This window comes from Tupaia chinensis, unplaced genomic scaffold (assembly GCF_000334495.1).
Source record: "Tupaia chinensis unplaced genomic scaffold, TupChi_1.0 Scaffold000416_1, whole genome shotgun sequence".
NCBI classification, from domain to species: Eukaryota; Metazoa; Chordata; class Mammalia; order Scandentia; family Tupaiidae; genus Tupaia; species Tupaia belangeri.
In genome coordinates this window covers 418,505-440,696 of record NW_006159921.1, presented here as the reverse complement: position 1 = coordinate 440,696, position 22,192 = coordinate 418,505, and the positions used below count along the sequence as shown (strand labels likewise).

General features: G+C 41.2%; 1 protein-coding gene across 2 annotated transcripts in view; it reads left to right on the top strand.

Moving 5' to 3' along the window:
• The first annotated feature begins 410 nt into the window (after window positions 1-410).
• CLTC (clathrin heavy chain) overlaps window positions 411-22,192 on the top strand; it is a 78,951-nt gene continuing 57,169 nt past the window's right edge. For both annotated transcript variants that reach the window (XM_006154619.3, XM_006154618.3), the window contains exon 1: window positions 411-534. In XM_006154619.3, the coding sequence (XP_006154681.1) occupies window positions 493-534 (42 nt within the window). In that variant the 5' untranslated portion in view covers window positions 411-492. The remainder of the gene's footprint in view (window positions 535-22,192) is intronic.

Here is a 22,192-nt window from a genome sequence, read left to right as displayed (position 1 = left end):
GAAAAATGCAAAAAAAAAAAAAAGGGGGGGGAGGGAGGGAAAAACAGGAGACTGGGGAAAGTGATGAGTCTAAAAAAGTAGTTCCTTTGGTTTCTCTACGTCCCTCCGTGTCGCATCAGTAAGCAGAGCTCGCCGCACACTGCGCCCCCAATTCCTGCGCCCGGCAGCGGCGCGGCGCTCCGTGGAGGAGTACATAAGGCGGAGGGAGTGAGACGACTGGGCGGAGTTCTGTCGCCGGATCCTTCCGCAGGGCTCAGCCGTTTCCGGAGTCTGCGCTGCGCCCGGTTCCGCCATTGCGGCTCTCCCGGCCCCCGGAGCCTCCGCCCCCGACCTGAGCTCTTTCGTCTGCCTGCCAGTTTCCTGCGTCCCCGGAGAGTATCCTGCTGAGCCCAGCCTCCCCCCTCCCCTTCTCCTCCTCTCCCTTGGAGAGCCCGGGCAGCCACTGCCCCGCAGCCCCAGTGACAGGAGGAGACCATACCCCCCGACAGCGCCATGGCCCAGATTCTGCCAATTCGTTTTCAGGAGCATCTCCAGGTGCGGCTGGGCCCGGGCTGGTGAAGGCTGTGGAGAGGGTGGTAGGAAGGAAGAAGCTGGAATCTAGGCCCCAGCAGGATGGGGTGGGGGGGTGTCGATGTTTGGTTTAGATAGAGGTGGGGGCTCTATTTTAGCGTAAAGAGTTAAATGATGTGGGGCTTGGGTGGAAAGGAGGAGAGCAGGGGTGCAGAAGGCGGCGAGGCCGTGCCTGGGTCATAGGGCCTCTTGCTTCCTGGATGGCATGAAGTGCGCGTCCTAACTCCCTACCCGTTTTATTCAGTTCATTCATTTGAGTAAAGGGGTATAAAGGGGGATTCTAGGGAGTTTCTTCCGGAGCAAGAATTCTCATCACCCCTTGGGCCAGTCCCTTCATTGCTCTTTTCTTCCTTTTTTCCCCCATCGTGTCTGCACCCGGGAGCCGTGGGGCGGGTGGGTTGGGAGGAGCAACCTTTTTCTTCCTCCCTTTGCGGCGCTCAACTGAGAAAGGCACCTTCCCCCGGGGTGGGGGTGTAGGGGGGACGGCGATGGCTTGTCTCGTGCCTTCTCGAGGCAGGAGGAACAGAAGGTCACTGGAGGAACAGAGGATAGAGTGGGGGAACGCATTTCTTAGGGCGGTGTCAGTCTCAGTGCGTGGGGTCAAGGTCCCTAGGGGAACTCGCCTTTTTTTTTTCCTTTCTTGATTTCTCTGGGGATGATGCGGTTCTTAACCCCTCTCTGGTTTTAGAGGGTGGTGAAGAGTTATACAGAGATTATTTGGGGGTCTCTAGAGTCTAGCAGATACTTGTGGGATTGGCCTGAGCACCTCCCTTAGGATCGCAAGGAATTGAACCGAGCCCTGGGGATAGAGCACACCTGCTCTGAGATGCAAAGGCTTATTTGATGTGTAACTGTAGGTTCTAGAGTTCTTCCCCACAGTGCCTTATCCTGGAGGCAACATACTGTTGTCTTATCTGGACACATGCCAGTTGCCGGCCAAGGCAGGTGACCAGTGGAGTCTTCACGGAATTAAGCCTCTTTTGAGCTTTTAATTTCCCGGTTCATCAATCTTAGTTTTTACTTAAGCTGAAATAATTTATTACTGTTTCCTTTTTCTCAAATACCCCTTAAGGAAACTTACCTCAGCTCAGTCTTCTGAAGGGCTAATTTCATAATGATAGAGGATGCAGTGGCTTGACATGACACTCATATTAGTGACTTATTGTCCTCTTTACCATTGAAGGCAATTTTATTTACAGTGCATTCCCCCATTAGCATGACATTTATAAAGGATTCTTGTTAATAAATAGGTTTAATGTTCAGGATGTGAGTAACATAATTTTATGTTTCTTTTCAGTTAGTATCATGTTTGCTTGTACTAGCAAATTGTTTTCCTTTAAAGGAAAACTTTAAGGTTTGAAATGTAAAGAATAAATATTGCCCATAAAACAAGTTTAAATAGTGCACTTTCTTGAGTTGTTTAGGCTTTTAAATAACTTATTTGAAGCAATGGAATATGTTTTGGCAATAAAAGCACTGTTTTATAAAAAGGTTGAGATGGGGCCAGCAGGTGGGCTGGTGGTTAAGGTGTTGTATTCCCACTGGCCAACTGGTTAGAGTCCAGGACCTGATGTCTTTCTTTCTTGCTCTTTTCCTCTCTGTCTTTTTCTGGTGAATGCACACGCCCTGTAGCAGACTTAATAATAATGAATTAAATACATAGATTCAAAAAATTTAAAAGTTGAGAAATATTGAATAGACATGGAAAGATTATTTTTTGTGCTCAATCCAAATTAAATTATGGTGATTAACCTCTATTAAAGTGGGTGGCAGGGTTGGCAGGTGGTGTGATGGTTAAGGGTGTTGGACTGCCACATGGCCAACTGCAGTTCAAGTCCTGGATCTGGTGGCTTTCTTTCTCACTTTCCCTCACTCTCTCTGTCTCTCAAATGAAAAATAATAACAATTAAGTTAAAATAATTTTTTAAAGAGATTTTTGCTGTAGGGTGTGTGTGCTCTCTAGAGAGACAGCAAAAAATTACACACACGCACACCCGAGGGGATGGCCATACCGCAATCCGTTTTCCTCTCAGGATTTTGGGCATGCATGTCCACATGCCTGGCATGAGTTTCAAGCCGCCAGGTCTGGGACTTGAACCACAGTTGACTACATGGAATTCCAGCGACTTAAGCATGTCGTCTGCTGGTCCCAAAAGCAATTATTTAAAAAAATGTGGGGTGGCATATGAATGTGGAGGGTTAGGAATATAAAGGGAAAACATGGGCTCATCCTTACATTAAAGCGCATCTGGGGGAGCCAGCAGGTGGCAGGATGGTTGGAATGCTGGGCTTTCACATGGCCCACTGCAGTTCAAGTCCTGGATCTGGCAGCTTGCTTTCTTACTTTCCTTCTGTCTCTGGTGAGTATATGTGCCATATAATGAATTTTAAAAATAAATAAATAAAATAAACCTTCAGAGAAAAAAATGTGCATCTGAAATGTCTTTCTGCAGACAAATGGTGGTTAACCATACATAAAGGAGCAGGTACAGATGCTGTTTATTTTACATGACAGAAGTACAGCCCACTAGTAAATCTCATTTGTTGGCCAGTGGTGATTTGAGTAATAGCTTTTCATTTCTATTCATGAGGAGCCGAGTATTGTTAAATGATTCCAAAGATTGGAATCTGACCTTGTCACTAATTGTAGACAGATTTAATATAGGACTGATTTCTAAGCGGTTTAAAGTTTCTGCAGATATTTGAGTGAAGCTATTTGCTCCTCACATAATTTGAAAATTCTGAGTATAAAACAGCTTTGTGAGACCAGCAAGATGGTCTAAGTGTTACATTGCTGGAAAACTCACGTAGGGCGCATATGCATACATACCCAAAATCCTGAGAGGAGAATGAAGGAGATTATGGCATGGCTATGCCCACTAGAGGGTGATTTCTTGCTTTCTGGCTTTCTGTCTTTCTGTCTCTTGACTGAGCACATGTCCTATAGCAAAAACCTCTCTATCAGAAAAAAAGAAACAGCTTTCCAAATATACTTTAAAAATTCAGTCATCAATTTTTGGAGTGTTGTGTCATGCCTAAACTTAAGCTTAGCTGGTATGACTATATACTCCAGCTGATAATGATTAATTGCACAAGGAGGCCAAACCACCAACCTCTCCCAGAATGATTTAACTTTAGTTATTTTAATTTGACCTGAGAGGGACAGTGAAAACGAGAAAGTGAGAACTGCAAGTTGCCAGGTCTGGGACTTGAACTGTGGTTGGCCATTTGGAAGTCCAGCACCCTTAACCACCATGCCACTGGCCCCAGTAAAGGTTATTTTAATTGTCAACTTAAATCTTAATCTCTGAGTCTCTGCCAGTTTGCTAAGTAGCAGAAAACTTTCTCAAATACTTAGGATAAAAACTGGGAACAAGAAATGAGGAACTGGAGGTAGGGACAGCTTGTGAAATTTAAAAAGGTGAAACGTAAATGAATTTATTTTTATACCCTTTAACTGCTTTGGCCAACTGAAGGATCTGCCATCAAGCCTTGGAACTAGATCAAATGAACAATATTTTTAAGTTACAAATAATTTTTTTTCATTTTTAACATGTTTCGACTAATAGTAGTCAACAGATAAATGCCCATTTGAGCAAGGCATTCCAGGAGTTTTAGGTTCTGAAAAACTCTTAGGCTACCTATAAAATGTCTGCAATTTTCTACTCTTGGTATGTTAAATCTCTATGTCTGTTGACACATTCCATATTCTAGGATTTTTTGAGTTTTCAATGAAAAATTTCACTATCTTGTTACTTTCCCCTTGATCCATTAAATGCAGGCACAGAGTGTGTTAAATTGAAGGACAGGAATTCTTGGTTGTGTTTATTTTGGTTTGCCAGAAAGAAAGCAATGCTGGGCATCATTGGGATATGTCATACGCTTAGCTGTACTGCATAGAAGAGGCCTGCTGCCTAGAATTATGCTGCAGTCTACCCTTGGGAATAGCTTGAATGGTTAAAATGTAGCATATTTTTCAGAATTTCTTTTTTTTTTTTTAAAAAAAACCTTTATCTTTTTTGTTTTTATTTTTTGCTATAGGGCACATGCATTTGCCATACCTGGGGCGGGCGGGTATGGCTGTGCCACAATCCCTTCTCCTCCAATCTCTTGGGATTTCGGGCATGCATGTCCATGCTCTCAACATGATTTCAACCTGTCACACCCAGAACTTGATCCACGTAGCTGGCCATGTGGGATCCAACCACTACCTGGTAGCCCCAGAATTTTCATAAAAGTTAACTCACTCTGCTTTTAAAAATATAACTGGGGCCAGCAAGTGGTTTGGTGGTGAAAGGCACTAGACTCCCACATGGCTGACCACAGTTCAAGTCCCAGACTTGGTGGCTTGCTTTCTCACTTTCACTCTCTCTGATCAAAGGGAAAATAATAATAAATAAAGTTAAATAAAATAATTCTTTTGGGACCAGCAGTTGACATAATGGCTATGTCGCTGGGCTCCCATGTAGTCTACCGTGGCTTGAGTCTCAGACTGGTGGCTTAAACTCACGCTGTGCACTAGCTTGCCCAAGGTCCCAAAAGGAGAATGGAGGAGAAGGGATTGTGGCATGGCCATCTCCCCTGGGGGGTGATTTCTTGCTTTCTGTCTCTCTGTCTTTCTAGTGAGCGCATGCACCCTATAGCAAAAAAAAAAAAAAAAAAAGAAAAAAAGAAAAAATTCTTTCTAAAAAGGCATGGCTAGTTTTAGTGAAGTTAGCTGATAGGAAATAATTTAAGACATGGAACTGTGTTTGTAGAATCATAATCATTTTCACTTCAGTGTGCAGTGAAATTCACAATTTCAGAAATGTTAGTAGTTTGTTCTTGGAACAGTTGTTTCTGACCATATTGGAATTTGTACTTTGATTTTTATGTATTTTTAAAAAATATCCTATAGGACATGTGTAGTTGCCAGAGAGAAAGCGAGCGAGAGACTGAGAGCAAACACCTCGCAGGGAAGATGGCCATACTGCAGTCCCTTCTCCATTCTCCTTTTAGGATTTTGGGCTTGGGGGCATGTGCACCTAGCATGTTTTTCAAACTGTCTGGTTTGGGACTTGAACTGTGCAGTTGGCCATGTGGGATTCAGCTGCAGTAACGACCGTGCCATTGAGGCACTGATTTTAGAAGGTTCCACTTACTTTTGAATCATAGCATCTTTGCAGAATCTTTTAATTGCCAAAGTGCTTACTCAAGAGACAGAGTGTACCCCCAGTGGGGCATGATCATGCCACAATCCTTCCTTCTCCATTCCTCTGTCCCATCAAGATTGTGGGTGTGTATGCACATATATTCCTTGTGTGTTTTTTAAGCTCCTGGTCCACGACAAACTGCAATCAGCCTTGTGAGATCTGGCTCTCTCTGCAAAATGCTTAATCTCTGTGCTATGAGGCCAACCTTGTAAAATTATTTTTAAATGCTTATTTTTTTTAAAAGAATTATTTATTTGTTTATTCATTCATTTATTTTAATTTGACCAGAAAGAGAGAAAGCCTCCAGGTCTGGGACTCAAACCATGGTCATCCATGTGGGAGTCCAGCGCCCTTAACCACGATACCTCCCCGCTTATTTTCAACTCTATATTTGAATTATAGTTAAGATTTCTGTCAGTGTTAATGATGTGGATTTTGCTCTTTGAGAGTCCAGTAGAACTTTTCTTTAATGACGGAAATGTCTTCTAGCTTCAGAGGAATTTTGAGCACTTGAAATGGGGTTAGTGTGACCGAGATCTAAATTTATGCCTTTTTTTTTTTTATTTAAGTGTAGATATTTCATGTGTGGCTATTGACTATAATATTGGACTGCACAATAAGGTCATATGGGTGTGCTTTGTATGACTGAAGATTTATTAGCCTCCCCATACTTGGTGTTTAGAACATTTTATTAATTAAATTAAAGCACTCATTATTATCTGAATACTGTCTCTTTTGGAAAGCAAGGGTGATGAAGGATGACTAGTGAATGGAGAAAGCCCCGACTTCTTGAGAGCCTATCCTATGCTGTAAATGTGACTGAATACTTTCTGATCTTCATTCAGTACCCTGACACCTTTCTCAAACAGCTGAAGGAAGTAAGATTCAAAGTAGTGCCTGAGGAATGAATATGGTATTAGAATCGGGTTTGTACCTAGGTCATCTTTTTTTTTTTTCCTAATCACCAGAGGACACATGCAGTAGCTGAGAGAAACGGAGAAAGAAAAGGAGAAAGCAGCTCCTCACTGTGATGTTGCCACAATGCGATCCCCTCTTCTCCATTTCTCCATCCTTTCAGTCTTTGGACAGGGGTGCCCATGTGCACACACACATACACACCTTGGATTTTTTTTAAGCCATCAAGGCTGGGATTTGAACTGCAGTTGGCCATGTCAGAGTTGGTGCCCTTAATAGCTTGGCTACCAGGGCAGCTCTATACCTGATCGTCTACACAAAATAGTTCAAAGAAAAGGAATGGTTGGTCTTGACAGAAGTTATATCTTAACAAAAGTTATACAGTGTCTTAATGTGCTTTTTTCTTGGACTTTAGCCCAGAGATGATTTCTCTCCACTGGTTTAAAATGTCTTAATGATGTGGTATAGTGGACAAAACATGGGTTTAGGGGTCATTGAGACCAGTACTGTCTGGTAGAAATGTGACTTTAGTGGACATGTCAAAATATTTTTAAAGGTGAAATTAATTTTTATCTATTATATTTAACTCATTATACCTAAAATCTTATTTTAAAAATTTTCTCAGAGGGGGCATGCTCGCAGGAGAGAGACAGGGAAAGCAAGAAAGCACCCCCCACAGAGCATGATTGTGCCCCAATCTGTTATCCATTTCTCCCTCCTTTAAGGATTTGGGCACATGTTGGGGAATGTTTTTCAAGCTGCTAGGCTTGGTACTCACCCTGTGGTCAGCCATGGGAGATCCAGCCACCTCAATCATCAGGCTACTAGCTGGCCTGCAAAATATTTTAACATGTAAACATTGTGAGATTTACTAATGAGGTATTTTACATTCTTTTAAAATTTATCCTTAATGTTCTAAATCAGATGTGTGTCTTACACTTACAGAACATATCAATTCAGAGTCTATTTTCATCGGAAACACTTGATCTTTATATGCTTCATAAGAATTTACAGTTAGAAAGGCAGAATTGGATACCTAGGTGATTCCAAATATTCTTAAGTTTTCTAGTAGTTGCATTGTGCTAGTATTACTTAAAATTTTTTTCTTCAGGTTTTTGCCCTAGGGTGCCTGCACTCCCTAGAGGGGAGAGAGGGAAAGTGAGCAATCAACCCTCAGGGTACATAGCCACACTGCAGCTCCCCCCTCCTCCTGCATTCACTCTCCTCTTGGAATTTTGAGTATGTATGCACACACACCCTGCGTAGTTTTCAAACTGTCACATCACAAATTTGAATTATGGCTGGCCACCTGATGGCCCATATAACTTAATTTTTATTAACTTAAAATTTAAAATCAGTCATAATTACATATCAAGTGCTCATTACCATATGTGGCTTGCGACTTAGGGCTACTATATTGGACAACAGGTTGAAACTAGCCATTTGTGGGCCAGTGGATGGTGTGGTGGTTAAGGCACAGGACTCCAACATGGCTAACTGCAGTTTGAGTCCTGGACCTGGCAGCTTGCTTTCCCACTTTTTCTGTCTCTGGTGAGCACACATGACCTATAGCGCATTAATAATAATAAAAATAAATAAATCTTAAAAAAAACCTCTTTGCTTCTTTTTCTCTGTAAAATAGGCCAACTACCTCACAAAGTTACTGTTAGGGTAAGAGATCATATATGTGAAAGTGTAGTCAATCCTTCATATCTCTGGATTCTGCGTCCTCAGATTGAGCCAACCACAGACACACCAATTATTGATATTTTGAAGGAGAGGAAGAAGTAGAGCCCTAAAAGAAAGATGTCAATTAAATTTACTTGTGAAGGGACTTCAAAAAGCTTGTGGAAAAAAGAGAAAGAAATATATTTTGGTGCAGGTTTTTATTTTATTTTTTTTAAATAAATCAATAACAGGGTTGTATTTTTTTTTTTTTTTATAACATGAATTTTCTATCAGTTCAGGTGGGGTTGTTTCTGTTTGTTTTTAGGATTCTGCCATAGGGTGCATGCACTTACTGAAAGGATATGGGAGGGACAAATCACACCCCCCGGGGGAATGGCCATGCTGTGGTCCCTTCTCCATTCTCCTCTCAGGATTTTAGCCACATATGCATGTGCACCTGGTGTGATTTTCAAGCCTCTGGGTCTGGGAATCAAACTGCAATTGACCATGTGAGAGTCCAGCACCTTAACTACCACACCACCTGCTGGTCCCAATAAAATGATTCTTTAAAAGTAAAAAAATTAGGGAACCATCAGTTAGCGTAATGGTTATGTCTCTGGACTCCCACGCAGTCGACCACGGTTTGCATCCCGGACCCAGTGGCTTAGAACTCATGCTGGGCATGTGTGCGTGCGTGCCCAAGATCCTGAGAGGAGAATGGAGGAGAAGGGATTGCGGCATGACCATCCCCTCTGGGGGGTGATTTCTCGCTTTCTGTCTCTATGTCTCTGTCTGTCTGGCGAGCGCACGCACCCTATAGCGAAAACCTCTCCAAAAAAAAAAAAAATTGGTTGTGGGAGAACTAGCAGATGGCATAATGATTACATTACTGGGCTCCCATGTTGTCGACTGCTATTTGAGTCTCTGACCCGGCTACTTGAAAATAGCCCATGCCGGGTACATGTGTGTGCGTGCCCAAGATCCCAAGAGGAGAATAGTGGAGAAGGGATTGTGGCATGACCTTCAACCATAGGGAGTGATTTTCACTTTTTGTCTCTCTCTTGGGTGAGTGCATGTGCCCTATAGCAAGTATCTCTCTTTTAAAAAAATTAGTTGTGGGGGCCAGCAGGTGGCATGGTGTTTGGGGAGCTGGACTCCCATATGGTCAATCATGGTTCAAGTCCTGGACTTGACAGCTTGCTTTCTCACTTTCCTTCTCTCTCTATCTGTCTCTGTTGAGGGCATGTGCCCTAAAGCAAATTTTAAACAGTAATAATAAGGCGCTGGCAGGTGGCGTGGTGGTTAAGGGCATTGTACTCCCTCATGACCAATCATAGTTTGATTCCTGGACCTAGCTGCTTGCTTTCTCTCCCTCTCTCTCTCTCTCTCTCATACACACTGGTCAAATTAAAATAAATAAATAAAATAATTCTTAATAAAATAACATTTTTTAAAAAGAATATTAGTTAGCTATATTTTGTCTAGTATATTTTTTATTTAGGTATTCCCATCCATGACAGTATTTCATTTGCAAATCAAGATTTTTTTTTTTTGAGAGGTTTTTGCTATAGGGCGTGTGCGCTTGCCAGACAGAGAGAGAGACATAGAGACAGAAAGCAAGAAATCACCCCCCAGAGGGGATGGTCACATCACAATCCCTTCTCCTCCATTCTCCTCTTGGGATCTTGGGCACGTACGCACACGCGCCCGGTGTGAGTTTTAAGCCACCGGGTCTGGGATGCGAACCACGGTCGACTACGTGGGAGTCCAGCGACATAGCCATTACACTAACTGTTGGTTCCCTGCAAATCAAGATTTTTAATGGTTGGAAATATTTGAGGTTAGTACATTCACCTAAGAATTGAGTACTTCACATCAGGAGCTCTCAGATCCTAGAGACAAAGTAGTGAACCTTGCAGACGACACCTTGCATCTGTTTTTGTATTGATTAGTTAACCAAGACTGTCCACACATCATTCCAGTCACAGATGTTGTCTACTTGATTGTGGATCTTTTATGTATTTAAACATTTGACATTATGCAGAATTTAATATAAATATTAATGATACAAAATTGATTGTGCACCAAAACTATGCTCCCAAAAGAAAGCCTCAAATTAACCTTTTATTATATTCCATGAGCTCTCATTGTGTGCCACTGGTACATTTTTAGTGTTCCTTGATCAACTGTATTTAGCAACTTAATGAATTGTATCTGGTAAAATACTTATATGGAATGCCAGTCAAGTATTTTTTTCCTAGAGGTTTTTGCCTTAGGGTGCATCTGGGTGGGGTGGCTGGGGGAAGCAGACACAGTGAGAGAGAAAGTGAGAAATCACCCCCCCATGGGGGATGGCCACACCACAGTCCTTTCTCCTCCCAGGATCTTGGACATAAACACACAATGTGCCTAGCATGATTTTCAAAACCACTGGGTCCCAGACTTGAACTACAGTCTGCCAGATGGGAGTCGGTTACACCATCTGCTGGTCCCCAGGTCTTTGTTAGTGTTATTATATATATGCTCCTTTAAAGTGGTAGTATTGAAGTGAGTATTCTCTTAGATCAGAAATAAGTTAATCGCTGGGACCAGCAGTTAGCGTAATGGCTATGTCGCTGGACTCCCACGTAGTCGACTGTGGTTTGCGTCCTGGACCCGGTGGCTTAAACTCACTCCGGGCGCGTGTGCGTGCATGCCCAAGATCCCGAGAGAGGAGAATGGAGGAGAAGGGATTGCGGTGTGGCCATCCACCCTGGGGGGTGATTTCTTGCTTTCTATCTCTCTGTCTCTGTCTGGCGAGCGCACGCACCCTATAGCAAAAACCAATCCAAAAAAGAAAAAGAATTAAGTTAATCGTTGATATTTTAGTCCTTTTGTTAGAATGAGGCTGTTTCTCTAAAATCATTTACATATATGCCAAGCTAAAGTTACTTCATAAAATCAACTTGCTTTGTGAACCATAGCAAAGTTTAGAGCTCTAGGTGTCTCCTTCTCACCCTCCTCTTGGCCAAATGCCTGTGGTTAATGCTCTTAGCTTGAAGGGATGGCTGGAAGCTTGGATCTGAATGTATTATGCAAATCCATCTGTCAGACTTGCATTTTGGGAATCTCTTCTTTTGTGTAATGCAAAACATAAGCTTAGAATGTTTTGTCATACTTTCTAGGGAATAAATATTCAAATCTTAATTGTCCTGAAATCTACTCTACAAAACCAAAATACCTGCGTTCTTGAGCACTTGTCAGGTGCCAAGAATTCTGTTGAATAAGTAATTTTTGTGCTTATCTCATTTAATTAGCAAGAGGACTCCTTTGGATAGGTAAGGTTAACCTTATTTGGAGGAGGGGGGAACTGAAGTTCATAGCTGGTAACTTGTGGAGTCAGACCTCAACTCTTGTTCTTTCAGTGTGGCACATTGCCGCATCAGGTAAATGAACTGTATAATTTGAACTACAGTCATTTGTATTAATGCTGTAGTGTTCTGTGATACACACATCATAGTAGTTTGTTTTTGGAGAGGTTTTGCTATAGGGCGCGTGCACTCTCCAGAAAGAGAGAGACAGAGAGAGAAAGTGAGAAATCACCCCCCAGGGAGGATGGCCATGCCACAATCCCTTCTCCTCCATTCTCCTCTCGGGATCCTGGGCACGCGCTTACACGCGCCAGGCGTGAGTTTAAACCACCAGGTCCAGGACTCGAACTGCGGTCAACCACATGGGAGTCTAGTGACATAGCTGTTAATGCTAACCGCTGGTCCCATAGTAGTTTGTTTTTAGGGCAGTATTTTAATATTAGAAAGGTGGGAGCCAGCGAATTGTTATTTGTATTCTCTGCCTTAAACAATTACTTAGATGATATCTCTTTAAAGGGCTTTGTCCAAGTTCCCACTGGAAGATTGTGTAGATGATTGTGATAAGGTTAATTTGTAACTAGGATTATCTGCACTCTTCTCAGAAGATTTTTCCTTAATGATAAAAGCAAACATCTGAAACCATTTGTGATAGCAGGAAACTTTTTCTATTTTACTGTAAATTTATATTTTCTTATGTATACTAATAAGCTTGAAATAGAAACTTGAGTGATCTCAGGAAAGACCATTGTGTTTGGGAGCCAAACTGCCAATAATATTAGTACTTCCTGTTCTGAATTTTCTTCACTTCTGAAGTAAAACAGATTTTACAGTTTCTTTTTTTAATAAAATTTTATTTATTTAATTTTATTTGTTATTATTTTTTAAATTCGACCAGAGAGAGACAGAGAAAGAAGGGAAAGCGGGAAAGCAAGCCACCAAGTCCAGGACTTGAACAACAGTCGGCCACATGGGAGTCCCGCATCCCAACCAGTACACCACTTACTGGCCCCTAACAGTTTATTTCTAAAAGAACAGGAATGAACTCCACTAAATCCACATTTTTGTCACATTAAAAAATTTAAGCTCTGCAATTTGGTCTCCCAGGAAATGTGTCAGGTATTCATGCTGAGCATTATTCTTTGGATTATGTCAGGTTTCTGCTTTGCTTCAACTTCCTCAGTTACTGATACAGTGCTTGACAATTGTGAAGTTAGACTACAGTGTGTGTTTTTGATAACAGCATAATATAATAGCCCCTGTAGATATCCAGTTCTTTTCTACCCTGGGATAGAGTGTCCTTTTATCCACTTGAGTTGAATATATACGCAATACAAAGAGAAAGAACTACCAGTTTCCTAGTTATTGAAGGAAGTCACGATCTTGGAGGGTACACCAGACTCTTTTCTCCTTTTCATTTTCTACATCTAGTCCATTTCTGGTGATATAAAGGGAAAAACCTTCAGAAAGATGCCGGAGAGGTCCCAAGGATTACAGTTTTTTGGGGGCACATGCTCCGGCAGGAGAGAGAGAAAGCACACAGGTACAAACTGGGGGCTGTGGCCACACCACAACCCCTTTGCCTCTCTTACTCCTTGCAGGATTGTGGACACCACACACCTGGCATGTTTTCCAAGCCACCAGGGCTGGGACTTGAACCATGTAGTGGGCCAAGTGTGGGTCTCCCTGCTATAACCACCAAGCCATGGGCTGGCTCCTTATTGTAGTTTTTGATGACTCCCATCTGTTGGAACTGGGAATCACAGTAGATGAAAATGGGAATTGGTTTAAGAGTTGCTTTCATTTCTTTCAAACTAGCTGCTCATCAGAGAAAAGGGGGCTTTAACTACCAAAGGTAGTCCAGTATGAAGCCTGCTCTCTACAATACTATGTATCAACTGAGTTGAGCTATGCAAATCTAAGGCAGGCTTCTGTTTATTTTTTAACCAAAAAATATCCTTTAGGAGAGAGTTCCCCTATTAAAAGCCCTACTGAGAGCCAGCCAGTGGTGTGGTGGTTAAAGTGGCTGGATTCCATGAGGCCAATTGCATGGTTCAAGTCTTGGACCTAGCAACTTGAAAAACATACCAGGTGCATGTGTGCCCAAAATCCCGAAAAGTGGAGAAGCTGTTATAGCATGACTATTCCCCATGGGGAGTGTTTTTTGCACTTTCCCTCTTTCTCTCTGTCTCTGGTGAGTGTACCAGTCCTCTTGCAAAAATTTAACCACCACCCTCCACCCCCACCCCCCAAAATAAAAACTACAAGCCTTTACTAAATCTCCATAGTGTTGTATTTTGAATACCAAACAGTGTTTGGTGAAGGCTATCACAGGCTTGCAATCAACTGGATTGTTGAAATTAAAATTTAGCATATTTCTCTATGGATAGTCTCTCTGAGGCAACTGTTGGATGTTACAAGCAAGCATTTCAAATATACTTTGAAAAGCAGTCCATTAGGGGTATGTTTTTGGAAATCACAATTACATCCAAAAACAAATCTAATATGCAGGTAGAAACTTGAGACATGTTATAAAATTCCTCTGATCATACCATAATGATTTTAAAAATACCCTTCGTAATAGGACTTTCTAGTACTAATGAAAACTCATGTCAAAAATGTGTATTTAAAGTTCACATAACATGGTATTTAAAATATGAACATTTCAAGTTAATGATTTTATAATCTTAAATGTGTATATAAACTAAGTCACATGACTTCTCAAATTATGCACTCAGCATATCTAATCCTAAAGTGTTTATAGTTTTTTTTTTTAAAGAGAGATTTTTGCTGTAGGGCATGTGTGGTCGCCAGAGAGATAGAGAGTGAGAAATCCCCCTACACACACCCCCTCACACTGGGGGATAACCACACCACAGTCCCTTCTCCAGTCTCCCCTTGGGATATTTGGGCATGCATGCACACGCACCCACCATGAGTTTTAAGCCACCGGGTCTGTGAACTATGTGGAAGTCCAACAACATAACCATTATGCCCTCTGCTCGTCTTCTGGCTTGAGTTTTAAGCTGCTGGATTCAAGACTCGAACTGTGGGGATCAACAGTTGGCATAATGACTATGTCGCTGGACTCCCATGTAGTTAACCGCAGTTCAAGCCCTGGACCTGGTAGCTTAGACTCACACTGGGTGCATGTGCATGCGTGCCCAAGATCCCAAGAGGAGAATGGAGGAGAAGGGATTGTGATGTGGCCATCTCCCCTGGGGTGTGATTTCTCGCTTTCTGTCTCTCTGTCTCTGTCTTTATGGTGAGCACATGCGCCCTATAGCAAAAACCTCTTTAAAAAAAAAAAAAAAAAAACCCACTGTGGTCCACTTTGGGGGAGTCCAGCAATGGAAGCATTACACCATCTACTGGTCTCAAAAGTTTATAGTTTACAAGGACCAAAAGACTCTTTTCATTGACATAGATTCATGTAACATAAAATTAAACAATTTAATGAATAATTCAGTGGTATTTAGTATGTTTATGGTGATGTGTATCCATCAATTGTATCTAGTTCCAAAACGTTTTCATCACCCCAAAAGGAGGCCCTATATCTGTTAAGCTCCCTCTTCTCCTCCTATCTCCTGGTAAGTGCTAATCTGCTTTCTGTTTTTATAAATTTACTTAAATTTTTGGCATAAATTGAATCAGACAATATGTGAGTAGAAAGAATAAAAACTCAGTTTCTCCCACTATGCACAGAGCACAGACCTTCTGTGGTCCCAGAATGTGTAGGGATTTCTCCCACCGGCAAGCAAGCAGTCACTTCTGCAGGTGACACTAGCCACATGTCCCCTGATCACGTTCAGTTCTGAGACTACCTGGAGATAGTGTCAGATCCCACAGGTTAAGAGCTCAGTTTCAGAAGACTACCTTCCGCTTCAGACTGCAATCTCAAATCTAATCTCCTAGAACTTCTGACTGACAAGCTACAAGTTGGGATTTTCACAACCCCCTCCTTAGGCTTGATTAATTTGCTAGAGTGACTTCCTGAATTTGGTTTATTATAAAAGATTCTATGGGGGCAAGCAGGTGGCATAGGGATTACAGTGCTGGCCTCCCATATGGCTAATCGCAGTTCAAGTCCCAGACCTGGCAACTTGAAACACACTAACTAGGTGCATGTGTGCTTGTACCCAAAATCCAAGGAGGAGAATGGAGAAGGGATTGCTGCACGGCTATCCCCCCTGGGGGTGGTTTCTCACTTCCCCTCTCTCCCTGTCTCTTTGTCTCCTCTTTGGCAAATGCACATGCCTTAAGACAAAAAGCTTAAAATATAATAATAATTGGTTTTAAAAGATCTTTTGAAGGATACAGATGGAGAGATGCATAGGACAAGTCTTGTGGGAAGGGGTGAGCAGCTTCCATGCCCTCTCCAGGCTCTCACCTCTCCATGAACTTCCATTCAGTTGTATGGTTGTTGTCTGAATCCTGCCCATTTGGGTTTTTATGGAGGCTTTATTAAATAGGCATGATTAATATAAGTCATTGATGACTGGTGATCAACTTAACCTTCATTCCCTCCCCCATCCCCAGAGGTTTGGGGTGGGGCTAAAAGTCCGAACTCTCCAATCCTGAAGCTCCCTAGAGGCTGCCAGTACTTCATTCCTTTAAGACTGAATAATAATTTTCTATAATGGCTGTATCACACTTTTCCACCTTTCTTCAGTTGGTGGGCATTTGAATTGTTTGCACCCTTTCTGTTCTGAACAATGCTACTATGAACTTTCACATAGAGTAGCCCCCTTGCCCCATCCCCAGTTTCAGCTACCTAATGTCAACTGCAATCTGAAAATAGGTGTGGTACAGTAAGATACTGAGAGACCACATTCATCTTTTATTATAGTATATTGCTGTAATTGTTCTAATTTATTGTTGTTAATCTGTTACGCCTAATTTATAAATTAAACTTTATCATAGGTTTGTGTATAGAGGACAAAATACAGGGTTTGGCACTTTGCTTTTAAGCATCCACTGAGGGTTTTGGAATGTACGCCCCACAGTTAAGGGATATTTCTGTGCAAAATTTTATTTGAATACCTTCCCCCCCCCAGGTCTTTCAGATATATATCAGTACATAATTCTCTTTTAACTTTTTGAGGGACTGCCGTATTATTCCACAGCAACTGCATCATTTTACATGCCTACCAGCAGTGTATGCGTGTTCCCGTTTCACCAGATCTTTTCCAACATTTGTCAAAACCTTTTTCAGGGACCAGCAGTTAGCGTAATGGCTATGTCACTGGACTCTCACATAGTCGACTGCAGTTCGAGTCCCGGACCCGGTGACTTAAACTCAGGCCGGGCGCGTGTGCATGTGTGCCCAAGATCCTGAGAGGAGAATGGAGGAGAAGGGATTGCAGTGTGGCCATCCCCTCTAGGGGGTGATTTCTCACTTTCTATCTCTCTGTCTCTCTCTCTCTGGCGAGTGCACGCGCCATATAGCAAAAACCTCTCAAAAAAAAAAAAAAACTTTTTCAGATGTTGGAGGATTGGTTTAATTGAATCGTACAATATGTGACTGAGTAGAACAAAAAATTAGTTTCTCCCACATACCCAGAGGACAGACCTTCGGTGGCCCCAACATGTGTAGGGATTTCTCCCACCAGCAAACAAGCAGTCACTTCTGCAGGTGACAGTAGCCACGTGTCCTCTAATCCAGTTCCGTTCTGGAAACTGCAGTGATAAGGAGCGATAAGGAGAATTGAGAAGATAAGTGCCTTATTTGGGTATTTGTAATAATTTTGGTTTTGTGTATTCTCTCCCAAGTTTTGCAGTCTGCATGTTGAGCTCGGCACACATCCCTGTTGCCTGATGTTACCTTTGTAATTGCCGTGTACCTGTTACATGCTGAATGGAAGGGACCCCCTCGTTTACTGTAGAATGCTCGTAGTTGTTTAAATGTGTGATTTTGTGAAAACTGTTAAAGAGCTAGGAAGAGACCTGAAGAAATAATGGAAATTTTTCTCTAATGAAACTGATAGAAAACTGTTACTGTCATCTCTGCCATGCAGAAAATGTTGCTGTAATGGGAATAGAAAGACTCATGTAGATAACTAGTTGTCATAAACAGAAACAGTTGATACTGAAGAAAATTAAGAGTGTAATTGGCTCTCTAATAAAATATGCACTGTGGAAAAGTAACTTAACTTTTTTTAAAGAATTGAGATGTAATCCCAGAATTAAATAAAAGGAAGGTGTGATAGAATAGGTTACAAATGTAAGAATATAGAAACCAAAATAATTAGAATGGAAACATCCTCATATGTAAAGAAAATTAAAAAGGACTTGGCGTAATGGTTATGTCACAGGACTCGCACATGTTGACTCCCACATTGTCGACTCCCACATAGTCGACTGTAGTTCAAATCCTGGACCCAGCGACTTTTGCATTTGTGCCCAAAACTCCGAGAGGAAATGAGGAGAAGGGATTGCAGTATGGTCATCCCCCCAGGAGATAATTACTCGCTTTCTGTCTCTGTGTCTCTGGCGAGCACACATGCCTTATACCGAAAATCTCTCTTTAAAATAAAAAAAGAAAAGGGCTTGGTGTTTGGGACAAGAGTGGGGAAGTTTTAGTATCATGAATTAAAACAAAAAACCACCACAAAAAAACTACCAATATTCAGGGTACAACCTCTCCTTGACCCAAAAATCAAGGCAGTCTTAGTTTTTTAATGGTTTCAGATGGAAAGTTTTTAACCTCTTAGTAGTGCTGTATAAAACCTCTAGGATCCTTTGAGTCTGAAACCTGTTTTTTTTTATTTTCGGTCCCGTAGGTTGTTTCTTTAGTAGTAATGGCAGTTAAAGTCTTAACACAAAATGAAAAAAAGAGACAGTTTCACACAAAAATTGCTTAAAATATTGAATTGATGTTAAATTGACCAATAATAGATGTTCAGTAGGTGTTAATTGAAAACAAATCATAAACATTTAATTGTTTTATTGTTATTTTGAATTCCCTGAATTTGTTAGTGTTAAATAATTTTAAGGTAGCCTATTAACACTTCATGCTGATTGTTATTTCATCATTCATTTCAACTTGAAATTTGTGGCATTTAACTTGACAAAAAAATATTCCAAAGATTCAATTATAAAATAAAATGGTTCTGGCCTTGAGTACTTAGGAGGCTGACCAAACTTTAAATGATTGACCTTGCTAAAAAAATGAGTGATTCAGCATCGGAAATTCACCTATTTCCAGGCAGGTTTCTCAGTATAGGGTAGAAAAATACATGATTTTTTATGCGATAGTGATGGGTTGAAATGAATATACACTGGGCTTAGTGACTTAAAAATACATTTTGTGAGATTGGTAATTGTGTCTTTGAGTGAAATTACTAAAATACATTTTGTGAGGTTGTTTGAAAGTTGTGTCATAGAGTGACGTTTCCTCAGGACCTTTACAGCTTTAATAGTAAGGAAAGTGACCGAATATTTTAGTTATTCTTACCAGGAAACTTTGGCTTCTGCTCAGGTACATTAATACTATTCTTCGAAGGTCCTTAGTTGAGTCAACCCTACGTATTATAATCTTGAACCCTCAAAACCTCTCTTCTGGATCTTTGAAAGATGATTTTGGATATTGTCTTAGTCTGATGTTGCACCGCTAATGGAAGTACCTGAGACTGGCTGATTTTATAAAGAAGCTGGAAGAGTATGTACAAACTCATAATTCTGGTGTCTGGGAAGTCCAAGTCCTAGCACTATAGCATGGCCGATAGCACAGAGGATGGTGGGCACACGTGGAGAGATCCTCAGTGATGTCTCTTTTGTAGCACTAACCTCTTCTCTGAGAGCTAGAACGCCTAGGGTCTCTAGAGACTTCATTCATGAAACCATTACCTTCATGATACAGTCACCACCTAACAGGCCTCCTCCTGGGATACCGCAAAGGAATTAAGTTTTGATTTAATACCTTTACAGTACATCCATACAGTCAAATCCCAACATGTGAATTTGGGGGTAACGTGTTCAAGCCATAGCAGATATATCGTGTTCTCCCTGCCTCTGCTACCCTGTTGATTATAGCTCTGGTAGCATTTGGTTGTTTTGTGCCAGCTGAGTGGCCTTTGTACAGGAAAGGGCATCATCTTGGAAAGCCATTCCCATCTTCATGATTTAGGCCCAAAAACTTCACTGTATTCCCCTGTAGTGTGGTCAAAATCAACCTAATTGATGTAATATTTCATCTAAATTAATTAAGAATGAGTGAAATTTAACGTTTTTTTTTTTTTTAAAGACTTCCTGTCAGCGGTTAATTACAAATAGGAAAACAAATATGGGTTTTTTTTTGGGGGGGAGGGGTTGATGTAGGGTGCATGTGCTCGCCAGAAAGACAGAGAGACAGAAAGCAAGAAATCGTCCCCCAGGGGGGAAGGCCACACCGCAATCCCTTCTCCTCCATTCTCCTCTGTGCCTAGTGCAAGTTTTAAGCCACCAGGTCTGGGACTCCAACCACAGTCGACTACGTGGGAGTCCAGCGACATAGCCATTATGCCAATTGCTGGTCCCCAAAAAAGGAAATTTTTTTTTTTTTTAAGTCTGAGTCTCTTGGTAGTTGAATCTTACATTCCTTATGCTTAACATGGTATCTTCCTGAATATATTGCTTTGGAGTTAGTGACCAGAGTCAGAAATTCTCTTTAAGAGATGGTACTTCTCTCAAAGGCTGACATCAAGTAAAAACATAATCTGTATATTTAAGTGTGGTGTCAGCAAGGGTTAAAGACATTTTTATTTGTTGCTTGAAATCTGGAACCCACAGAAAACAATGACTGGTATCCTGTTGTTAGAAGAACTAAAAGGAATGATGCATTCTCAGCATTTTTCTTCATTTCCTGTAGAATACAGCAACTGCAGTTTTTTATTTGACGTTCTGCCAGTTTCCAGGAAAAGCTCAATGAAGTGACTGTTATCAGCATTTTTTCACTGTGATTAATAATAGTTAAGGTGGAGGATGTTTAGGAGCTTTTGAAGAAAATTATGCTCAGTGAAATGCTTGGGATAGGAAGTTAACCAAATCTTCCAGCACCTTCTTAAAAAATACCTGTATTACATTAATGGCATCAAAATGATACACAGGTATCAACAAATCTGTCTAAAATTGTTGACTTTTTAACTTTGTTAATATTAAGAACAGCTAATAATTCCTTATCAAGATTCACTTACAGAAAGAGTAACTGAAATAGTTCTATATAGAACACTTAACAAAATAGCTTCATCTGAAATACAGTAACTCATACACACTTCCTTTACATTTGCACAATTCACATGAAACGAGGAAGGATCTGGAAAATGTAAAGCCAAGCACTAATTATGACACGTAAGTCCTTAGTAATGCTGTCATAAACACAAGTGTTAATGTTATTTTGATTTTCAGCTGAGACAGCTGGTAAATGAGTTCTATTCTGAATTTACTAGTCATTTGTTAGGAAGCAAACTGTTCAGATATACTTACAGAGAAGTCAATTTCTGATGAGATTCTTACTGTCTGATCAGCTTTAAGAACTTCTGGTTAAAGTTACTAAGCACAAAGCAAATTCGTTTCTCCTTTAGTTATATGGTATTTGTAGTCACAAACACAATTGTATTTGATTGCCAAGTTAAAGCTTTTAGGCTGTTGGACAGTCGTCTTTAGCTGGTTAAGAACTGGACATTGGGGCTGGCAGGTGGTGTGGTGGTTTAAGGGTGCTGAACCTCTCACATGACCACTGAGGTTCAAGTCCTGGATCTGGCAGCTTTCTTTCTCACTTTCCCTCTCTCTTCCTCTCTTTCCCGCTCTGTCCTCTCTGGTCAAATTTAAATAAATAAATAATGTTAAATAAGATAATTCTTTAAAAAAGAAAAAAACAAAAACAAAGACCTGGGTACTGACCAGTCTCTTTGTCTTCTCATTTACCAGTGTTAGAATTGGAAATTTATCTTACAGTTGTTCACTTTTTTCCCAAAAGCTTTGTGATAGTGTTGAACATGTTAGAAATTGAAACAATGGTAGCTTATCAAACTCTGAAGCAAGATGTTCTTTTTTCCACGTTCTTCAAGAAATTGTAACTTACTACATCTGCACACCTAGTGAGATTCCTAGTCCCTTCAAACCCTGTGCCTTAGCCTTTCGGAAGTTGATGGTTTTGAGGAAAAAGAGACATTAGGGACTTTTCCTTGGACTCTAATTCTGCTTGCTAGCATTGAAAATTCCAGGATTTTTTTGTTTTTATATTTTTAAAGGCTTCCTATAGGGACCAGCAGATGGTGTAATGGCTATGTCGCTGGACTGCCATGTAGTCTACTGTGGTTCAGGTCCCAGGCCTGGCAGCTTAAACTCATACCTGGCGCATGTGCGTGTATGTCCAAGATCCCGAGAGGAGAATGGAGGAGAAAGGATTGTGGCGTGGCCATCCCCACACGGGGTCATTTCTCACTTTCTGTTTCTCTTTCTTTCTGGCAAGTGCACGCTCCCTATAGCAAAAACCTCTCCAAGGGGGGAAAAAAGGCCTCC